Genomic DNA, 10,635 nt, shown 5'->3' on the forward strand with positions numbered 1-10,635 from the left:
ATGAGCTGAAAACTTGATCAGCCCAGCTTCAGGCTCAAATGGTTGCTGACAAAGAAAAGCAGGTCATTAACCCCAGATCACATAGCCCTGCTGCTTCAGATCAGGTTGGACGAGGTCCCGCTTCGTCTGATAGAAGCAGCTGATGTTATGAAAGGAACTCTCAGAATGTTACCTCAGTCAGCAAGACTCTGTTGACAAGAAAAACATGGATCGCTATTCGTGCGTCACACACTAGGACAATGAACTCTGACTCAAAATGTTTCACGGATACAAACAAGATACTATTTTCCAACCGCTTACATCAATTTATTTTGAATTATATTCACAGAACTTCTCCAAAATCTAGATGATTGAACTCCTCAGTGTAGTCCAAATCTTTATTAAGAATCCCTCATAAATACATGAATTTATTTACAGGCATGTGTTAATATTTCTGCAGAGCATGTTATTTTACAAGAATAAGCCTATTTTATTCATAAGTCATTAAAATCATGGAAATTGCACTTTTTAATAAAGAAATGTGAAATGAGATGAGATTTGAGCCAACATATCATCTGAATCTATAATAGGCTAACGAAATATTCACCTTGTGGGAATCTTGTTTCTTTCTCTTTTTTTCCTGAGGAAAATACTGCAACATTACATTTTACATTGCGCAAAAAGTGAAAGTGATCTGGAAACCATAATTATCTTAAAGATATGGAAAAATATTATCCATTTACATTTTCTTTTCTTAGGCTACGTCTACTTTATTGGGATCAATTTGAAAACGTCTTCAAATCAACACTGAAAAAGAAAAAAAAAACTTGTTTGTCCAGCAAAAACAGAGCTTTGTTAGCCATATGGCAAAATTTGTTTTCTAAATATACCAAAATATATTATACGAAAATAACTCTCAAAATGAAAATGCCATTTACGGTCAGGGATTCAAAAACAAGGATGCATATATTATAGTCATGTGGAGCAGTTAAAATACCATGGTACTATACTGCAACACTATGAAAGTGTAAAGCAAGATAAAATAAGCAAATGGTGGGATATTTTGCTAATAAATGATCATTCCAGAAGAATAGCATGATAACTTCGTGTCATCTCAGCAGTGTTGGGGAAAGTTACTTTTAAAAGTAATGCATTACAATATGGCATTACTCCACAAAAGAGTAACTAATTGCATTATTTAGGTACTTTCTGTTGAAAGTAATACATTAATGCATTAGTTATTTTTGTCAACTGTCAACAGCAAAAGTGAAATGAATAAGCCTTGGGCTGAGGAATGTGTCTCAGCAACTTTCTCCCAATTTCTCTCAACATGGAGACAGGAGAGGTATCAGTGAATAAATGGGAAATCAAAGTAACTTTTGCTTATTTGAAAAAGTAACTCAGATATTCTTTGTAACTTTAAAAGTAATTTGTTACTTTACTAGTTACATGAAAAAAATAATCTGATTACGTAACTTGAGATACTTGCAATGTGTCACGCCCAACACTGTCTCAGTGAGTGATAATAGAGCAGAAAATGCAAGTAGCCTTACCAAAACAATTTAGAAGAAAGTGCATATATCACGTTGTGTCTATTACTTAATTAAGCAGGTACCTAAAGATGCAAATCGACCACCAAGCCGAAACCAAAAGCATCACAAACGATGTTAAAGTCCATATTATCAGCATTCGTCCTTTCAATGCTAATGTTCCAGAATAAATTGAAAGGCCAGTAGCACCATCCATTAGTCCCTCAGTAATCCCAGTTTCTTCAAGGCTTCCCTTCGGTTCTCTCCATTTTTACCGTGCGGAGAGATCATCACGCTTATTCCGGAGCGAGGCAACTTTTGCCCGTCGTTTCCTGGCTGAACTGCAGCAGCTTGGAGCGATTTGGTTGCATCTTCAACCTGATGGCCAATGCCAAAGTCCTTTGCGCTCCCTGCAGAAGGAGGTCGAGCTCTGCTCTTTCGTAACTGACCTGGCGACAACTCAACTTGGGTCCTTTCAGGGTTTGTCATCTGTAGCGCAGGGTCAGCGGCCGTTCGAGACCTGGTGCGCTCCAGAGACGCCGTTTTGATCTCGTAGGATCTTGTCAGTTGCTTTTTAAGCAAATCTTCCTGCCTTTTTTCATCTTGGTGCTTTACTGTGTCTGCTAGTAGATGCACGTCATCTGGTACGGGGCTTTTGGAAAGTATGGATGGCTCCTGAACGGGTTCTGTTGGGTTACAAAATGACTGAGGACGAGTTTTAGCTTTGAACGTTGGCGAATGAGAAGGAGAAGGAGACACGCTGTGCCCTGTATCAGTCTCTTCGTTCTTCAGCAGGCCTAATTTTTTCAAAGCCTCCATTCGGATTTTTTGTGGATCCATCTGAGCACGTTCGGTTTGAGGAAGTAATGAATGCGTGGTCCCTGGGTCCTTGTGGCTTTTGAGGATGATATTCGATGGGAGCTTCTTGGGTTTGGGCGCCACTGCCGGTGGGCTTTTGGGATCACCGTACTCTTTCAGCGCAGCAGGACTGTGTTCTGAAGATGGCGAAGGCGTCATCGGGTTGTCCGCCACCGACTGTTGCGCAACCATTAACGGCGTCAAGTGAGGTGCTTTCTTCAAGGAGGCCTTTTTGCGTAGGTTTTCAATCACATTGTGGGATAATGGCTCGCTTGATGTACATTCTGAGTCTGATTTGGTCATCTTCGTTGGCTTGATGGATTCACCGGGCTCCATTTTGGGGAGTTCGGGAATCCATTCTGGTGGCTCGTCGTAAACCGGAGGTGTCGGCGAATAAGCGAGGCTTATCTTCTCCGCTGGTTCATCCATGAAGTCTGAGGGTGGAGGAATGAACTCCAGCGGCACCTCTGAGGAAACTTTCTCCTGCTTCGGCTGAGACTTGACACCCAAACTCTTAGGTGCACCATCTTTGGCTTTCGAGTCACTTGGCAAGCTTGTTTTAACTGGAGGTTTGGGTATGAAAGTTGGTGGCAAGTCCACCACATCAATTGATTGTCCAGTGCTTGGTTTGGAAGTTGCTACTTTTGAAGTAACTTCTTCTGGAACTGTCCGTCTAGGTTGTTGAAGGTCAGGGCTTGATCTAAACCCATCAGGTGCATCAATAAAAGCCACAGGTGCTTCTTTGGGAGACATTTCTATTGGTTTGCTGACTATCTTGGCATTCCCACTGGCAAGGAGTAATGGAGTTGGCACAAGGTACTTCGGAGATGGTTTGTGATCTCTTCCAATCACTTTGTTTGGATCCTCGTGGGCTGATAGCTCTGAAGGAGAACATTTATGAGCCATTACTCACACAGACCATCTTTAAAGGTGCTTTCATGTATTCTGTTACTTGCTTACCCTCAGATCTGTTCTGGTAGATGGACGTCCGCTGAGCAGTTTTTCCTTTCGGGCCATTAGATGTGCGATCAGGCTCATCGTTAGACAAACCGCTGTCATCTTCTACCTCCAGAGACTCAATGGTTTCCTCCAGGAACATGAGACAGGCTCTCTCCTCAGCGGAAAGGTGCTCCAGACTATCATCACTCTATCACACAAAGAAAAGTGTGCTTTTTAAAATAAATCGATACTTTTATTCAGCAAAGTTGAATTAAATTGATAAAACATGACAAAGACATTTATAACCCCATAAAATATTGCAGTTTCACATAAATGCTGCTGTTTTAAACTTTACATTCATTAAAGAATCATTAAAAATGTGCTTTATCAAAGTTTCCACAAAAATATAGAGCAGCACAACTGTTTTCAGCATTGATAATAATCAGAAATGTTTCTTGAGCAGCAAATCAACATATTAGAATGATTTCTGAAGGATCATGTGACACTGAAGACTGGAGTAATGATGCTGAAAATTCAGATTTGATCACAGGAATAAATTACGTTTTCAAACAGCCGTTTTAAAGTAATAATATTTCACAATATTGCTGTTTTTACTGCATTTTTAATCAAATAAATGCAGCCTTGGTGAGCAGAAATACAAATCTAGTGTAATTTTATCATTGGTGTTTGTAAACATTCATTAGACAAATGTACTTGAATATTGCAATGCATTGTGCTCTAAAAAAACTTTGATATACTTAAAATTCATTCAATAATAAAAAGAAAACATTCCAACAAAAATGTAATGTAAAATAATTCATAATCGATTAAAAATACTTTAACCCAAAATTGGTTATATATGATGTATTTTTGTTATGTAATTATTTTTAATTATTTAATTTAATAAAATAAAAACGTTTTAAAGTTGATAGATTGAAAGTGTGTAATTTATGATGTATTTTTATAGAAGATAAAAATCCCACCATGTTTCCTTGTTCCTCTTTTAAGCAGTACTGATTAAAAAAATATATATATTTTTTTTTAACTCCATAAAGAGAAGAGTTTGAAAAATCGAATGTTGGATAAAGGAATGGTTCACCCAAAAGTGAAAATTTTACTTAATCTTGTATCAAGCCCAAACACAATGCAGTATTTTTATGATACTTTTCTAATGTTTTTGGAGCTTAACAGATAGGATAACTATGAACTGTCTTTGCATGGAAAAAATCTTCTTAAAGATTTCCTCATGTTCCATGAAAAAAAAAAAAACCCGCAATAGCAGGTTTGTAATTACATGGTGAATCGGTGTTTGTTTTGGGTGCACTGTTCCTTTAATGTTCTGGGAAATGAATGAATGGCGTCATACTCACAAATCCAGAGTTGATGCTGAGAACACTATCACAGCTTCCTGCACTGTCCATCCCAGACACTGATTCAGTGGAAACGCCCCCGGGCCAGGTGTCACTTTTTGGCATTGCACATTGGAGGAGTTACTGGTGCAGGTCTTTAAGGAGCTTATTTAATGATGGAAAATAGAGGACCTATAATATATATATATAAACATAAATAACCAAATAACCAGATTAAGCAACAACAATAATAATTAAAAAAATTAAAATAAAATAAAATAAAATAAATATATATATATATATATATATATATATATATATGATCTTTGATCAGATAATATATGATGGACATGGTATTTTGGACACTACCGTGATGATTTAGTTTGAAGAACTTAGTTTCATATACTATACGAATATGCTAATCATAGCATGGTGTATTTCAAAGTACAACGGTATTCCCCATCTGATAACATCTCTATCATGATAATCTTGGTAAAAATGACTGAAGTCACACTGTTGACGCCACACTGTTCAGATATGTATGAGATATGAGTTTAGCACAGACTCAGAAGCCAACAAACTAAAAGTAGTCTGGGTCAAGTAAAGGTTCATTTTGCACAGTTTTGTTCATGGTTTTTGGAGATGACCCTATGTTTGCATCAGTATCATTGAGATGCTACAGTTTTTATTAAAATTTTGAATTTGTTTTATTTTTAAAGTTGTAGTAATTTTGTTTTGTTTTTTTGTATAATTTTTATTAGTTTACATGAATTTTAAGTATATCTGAGGTTTTTTTTTCTTCATTCGGGTTATCTTATTACATTATTCATTTATTTCCTTTTTTTAATATGTCCATATAATTTTTTTTCTTTCAGTTTTAGTTATTTATATATCAAATTAAACTAAATTAAAATAAGAAATGTAGCCTAGCTGAAATAAAATCATAAAATAATTCAGTAAATGTATTTTATTTCATTTCTGAAAGTAACAAAATATAATTTTTTAATTAAAACATTTATAAAAAGTTGTAATATTAGTTTCATTTTAGTTAACTATAATAACCCTGGTTTGCATCTATATAAATTTAATAGACTCTACTGAATAATGGATTAATTTAAATCACAAAATACACACAGCTTTTGGGATCAGATGTGGGAAGCCTATTTCTTTGCTAACCAGATTTGCAGCATTGTTTGTCCCTGCTGGCCATGACCCATCAGGACAGACCCGTGACCCATTTTTGGTGACCCTCACAATGATTTGCACTTTTTGCATGCAAAATGTTGGTTTGCACAGGCTGCAAATCGATTAGTTCATCAATGAATGTCTAAGCACAGATGACTAGACGTTCAGTAAATATCTGCATCCACCCTTTACACAAGCTCAGTGTGACATGAAAGAATATAAGCATGTCTGACACACCTGTTGAGATGAGCAAATCAAAATAAAAGCACACCAAATGAAAGAGTTCAAAGCCTACGCCCAGAGAGCACAATGTGCCCAGATTACTGATATTATTGATGAAAAATGTTTGATTTCAGAATGAAACTGCTGAAGGTGAAATCTAAAGCTGAATTTAATCTATGGGTGAAATAATCACCAAATGAAACCTAGAAGCATTTTAGGGAATCGCAGGTGCTTTGCTAAGATCTTGGTGAACAAAATGGATATACATACAATTTAGCAATTTCAACCAACCATTTTTAAAAATTAAAACTAAATTTAAAAAGAATTATATAATCAAAAAATACATCATAAATAGCACACCTTCAATCAATCAACTTTAAAAAAATATATATTTAAAAATAATTACATAACACAAAAATACATACTGCATGACAAAGTTTGGGTTAAAGTATTTTTAATTAATCATGAATTATTTTATGTAATATATATATATATATATTTTTTTATGAATTAATTTTTTTTTTTTAAACATAATGCATTACAATATTCAAATTTGTCTACTGAACTTTTACAAAGACCAATAATAAAAATATAATACATTTTTGGTATTTTTTAAAAAAGTCTCTTCTGCTCACCAAGGCTGCATTTATTTGATCAAAAATGCAGTAAAAACTGTATTATGAAATAGTTTTACAATTTAAAATAACTGTTTTCTATTTTAATAAATTTTAAAATGTAATTGTTTTCTTTGATAAAATCTGTATTTTCAGCATCATTACTCTTCAGTGTCACGTGATCCTTCAGAAATCATTCTAATATGCTGATTTGCAGCTCAAGAAACATTTCTGATTATCATCAATACCGAAAAAAGTTATGATGCTTCATTTATTTGAAACAGAAACCATAATAATCATAAATAAATCATCATAAATGCCCATTTTGATCAATTCAATGTGTCCTTGCTGAATAAAAGTATTAATTGCTTTCTTTTAAAAAAGGAAAATCTGACCCCAAACTTTTAAATGGTAAAAATATGTGAACGTCCCCCTAGTCAATCTACAACAGAGCCCACATGTAAAAACAAAATGAACATATCGAGAGAGTCAGAAAAACACAGACGACAGTACTGCCTGGAGAAATGTGAACAAGTGTGAATGCCAGCCATTGTTAGCGCCAAAGTTTTCAAGTCATTCAGCATATTTCAGGTGCTGTGCCTCGCTGAGGTGAGGTAATTACAAACACACACCTCTCCGTGACTCTGTGAGAGAAACAACGCAACGAAGAAGGCGATGGCTTCGGCCAACACCTAGAAAAGCTGCGTCTGCCCAGGAATGCAACTGCGCCTGATGGATCTGCTGCAGATTCCAGCTGCTCACTGGATTCATGCAGTATTAACGAAATCACTTCGCCTTTTGGCTTCAGGGTGGTTTGACTATGACTAGAATGCAAGCAGGTGAAATCAGATCTGATGTGCAACTGAGCTCAATGAAGCTTTGAAATAGCAATCAGGTTCTACGGTGTATCGTTGCTCTTGCCCTTGAGCCCACACATGCTATTGTTTTCATAAAATGAATGTCTTCATGTTTTCTGTTTATTCGAGGGAGTGGTGGCTTAAAATAGACCTAGAATAGGAACCAGGACATCAATGTCAAAGTGAAGCCACCAGATATCTGCTTTTGTTTCATTTAATTGAAAGCTTGATATTTGATCATCATAAAAAAAAAAAAAAAAAACAAGCAAATGTAACGTCAGCATCAGCTTGTGATGTGGATGAGATACGCCGGAGAATGTGAAACTGATTAAAGTTCAACGATAACATAAAATGAACATAAGAATACAAAGAAATTCATTCATACTATTTGATATACTATTTCTTTATTATTTTTTATTCATGAAATGTTAAATAATTGTATTAATAATTTGTTTCTTTGTTTCCAGTATATATTAAACAATTACAATTTCAATCAGGGTTATTTTAGTATAATTTTGAATTAGTATTTTAGTAATTTTGTTGTTTTTGTCTTTTTTTTCATTCTTTCCTTTTTAAAATATGTCTATGATGTAATCATTTTTTAGTGTCAGTTTTAGTTATTTTAGTACATCAATATAAACAAAATGAAAATGAGAAATGTTGCTTTGATAATGAGATGAACTAAAGTAACTTAAATTGTTTTGTGGTTTTATTTGTGGGTTTAGTTAACTACAATAACCCTCATTTCAATTACTTGATATTTTTGTGTTTTATGAATTATGTATTTTTAAGTAGAACCACCAAATTTCCACATTTGTTTACATTTATTTATTGAAAAATATGCCAGAGAATGTGAAATTGATTAAAGGATGATGAGGTCAAAAACGTTTTACTTGCATTACTTGTGATAATGAGTTTTCTATTTCTGATTTAATTTCTGAACAATGATCAAGATACTTGGAAGAAATACTTTGTACCAAAATAAACATGTTTGAAAAAGATTAACATGTACATTCAGAATATTCAAGGTGTACGGAAAATATTTTCTAACTTTATATCACACTGCTCTCTGGAATAATCTATTCGCATTGGACAATAGCAGCATTCTGTGCTCATATATTTTAGTTTAATGATGCTGACCGGTATAATTGACCATCGCCACAGACAACTGCACTAGTTAAACAAAGGTCATCAAGCATAATGTGACAAAAATGTAGACTATTTGGCCTGTGACATGAAGGCCAGTCATCTGCTGCTCCTGGCAAATCATTTACAGAGAATAAACACACATAGTCCACATCCATCTGCAAAGTACACATTAAAGCAGCAAACCTCTCTGTTTGAATAATTCAATACACTCTATACATCATTCATATCTGAACAATTCGCCCATGAAGGATTTATGACCAGCCCTCGGCTGTTTAGGTGTCAAGTGCACTGAACACTGAACACTAAATAAAACCACAAAAAACATGCTTTCAACTTCATCAAACTAATTAAACATATACTGCAAAAATGACTTCTGATAATCCTAGAAGAATGTTTTGCACCATATGCAATTGCTTTCCAGCAAGTGTATATATGTATATATATATATATATATATATATATATATATATATATATATATATGTGTGTATGTATATATACACACACACACACACACACACACACAAGTATACAAGTAAATTTTGTAATTTCTTGCAAATCAATTATTTAGTAGTAATTTCAATATTAATTTGTTATTTGTAAACAATATTTAAAAAAAAAAAAAAAAAATATATATATATATATATATATATATATATATATATATATATATATATATATATATACTGGCCAGTTAAATGACTGAATTCAGTTAAATTCTACATTTAATTTTGAAAAGTAACGAACACATTATGCATAAAAATAACATCGTCTTTAAAGGGTATGTGAAGAGGAGGGATTTAACATCTGTCACACAGGCTCCTGCCATGATAGCAGACACGAAATACTACTACTTACTGTACAGGAAACCTGTTACCTACATTTACACTACAATAATCTGTTGACTTTACGATTTCAGCCTTATTATGTGATTATTAACGCGTATGAAACATAATGTCGTTACAAGAGTCTGAAAATCGCGTCAAAGATCCATCAAAAGGCAGATAAAGTCTTACCTGTTCGTCAGGAATTGCAGTCGCTCACCTGCGGGACTCTCAGTTCTAAACTAACACACAGAGCGTGTGAGTTTCTTCACCAGCGCAGCGCTCTCAGCCAATCAGAGCATGCGTTACACACAGAGCCGCAGCTGATTGGCTGAACGCCGGAGACAGACTATAATCATCAGATTACAGTAAACACTGCAGTTCAGAATGAAATATTAGCTTGCTGCACAGTAGAAACTATATATAACAGTATGTAGGCTTATAACAATATGTAAAACAATATGCAGAATGCCACAATACTAAACATACATTGTTGTCACATAACCTCATCACGTTTCATGTTTACTCAACTAATAACGTCCAGCTGTCATAGCGAAAATAAAAAAACGTATCTAATCTTAAAGTGATCGTATGCCAGCTATATTATATTCAGTAGGCTATTTTGACTTTACAATAGAGTAGAAACCATCTTTTCTAAACAAAACTTCCACTGGTGATATAAAAACATGATAAGTAAACATATAAATCTAAGATTCACCTTAATAAGTATTGAGAAATGAAAAGCAAGTAAAGGGCCGTTCACAACATGAACGATTTTATTGGTGGGATGTTAAATCCTATTGGAAAAATGCCCAAAACACACTACAAAAAGGAATTTTGTAATGGTTTTACTGGAAAAAGCTAATGGTTTATAATGGTATTTTAATGGAAACCATTAGAATTTCTGTGATGTTTCTATTGGGCTTCTATTGTTTTGTTTTTTTTAGCAGGGGTATTTAAGGTGCGGCTCGTCATATTAAAGTGTTTCACTAGTTAGCAGTAAACCAGTTAGCTCACATGAACGTTCAACAGGAACAGACAAACCGATTCAACTGAGTGAGTCATTTAGAGCGGCTAGAACTGCTCATTCAAATTCAAACTCGATTAACAAGCAAAAAACAAAACAAAAAA

The 10,635-nt window shown here is 34.3% G+C and overlaps 1 protein-coding gene across 1 annotated transcript; it reads right to left on the bottom strand.

The window, feature by feature from the left end:
* Positions 1 to 341: 341 nt before the first annotated feature.
* On the bottom strand, positions 342 to 9,771 carry LOC131531500 (specifically androgen-regulated gene protein). The gene is made up of 4 exons (XM_058762294.1): positions 9,697 to 9,771; positions 4,676 to 4,846; positions 3,327 to 3,513; positions 342 to 3,247 (listed from the first exon to the last, which is right to left on the bottom strand). Exons 2-4 carry the CDS (start codon positions 4,778 to 4,780, stop codon positions 1,725 to 1,727), a joined length of 1,815 nt encoding a protein of 604 aa, XP_058618277.1. The 5' UTR covers positions 4,781 to 4,846; positions 9,697 to 9,771; the 3' UTR covers positions 342 to 1,724.
* Positions 9,772 to 10,635: the final 864 nt, after the last annotated feature.

This window comes from Onychostoma macrolepis, chromosome 23, assembly GCF_012432095.1.
Source record: "Onychostoma macrolepis isolate SWU-2019 chromosome 23, ASM1243209v1, whole genome shotgun sequence".
Taxonomy (NCBI): domain Eukaryota; kingdom Metazoa; phylum Chordata; class Actinopteri; order Cypriniformes; family Cyprinidae; genus Onychostoma; species Onychostoma macrolepis.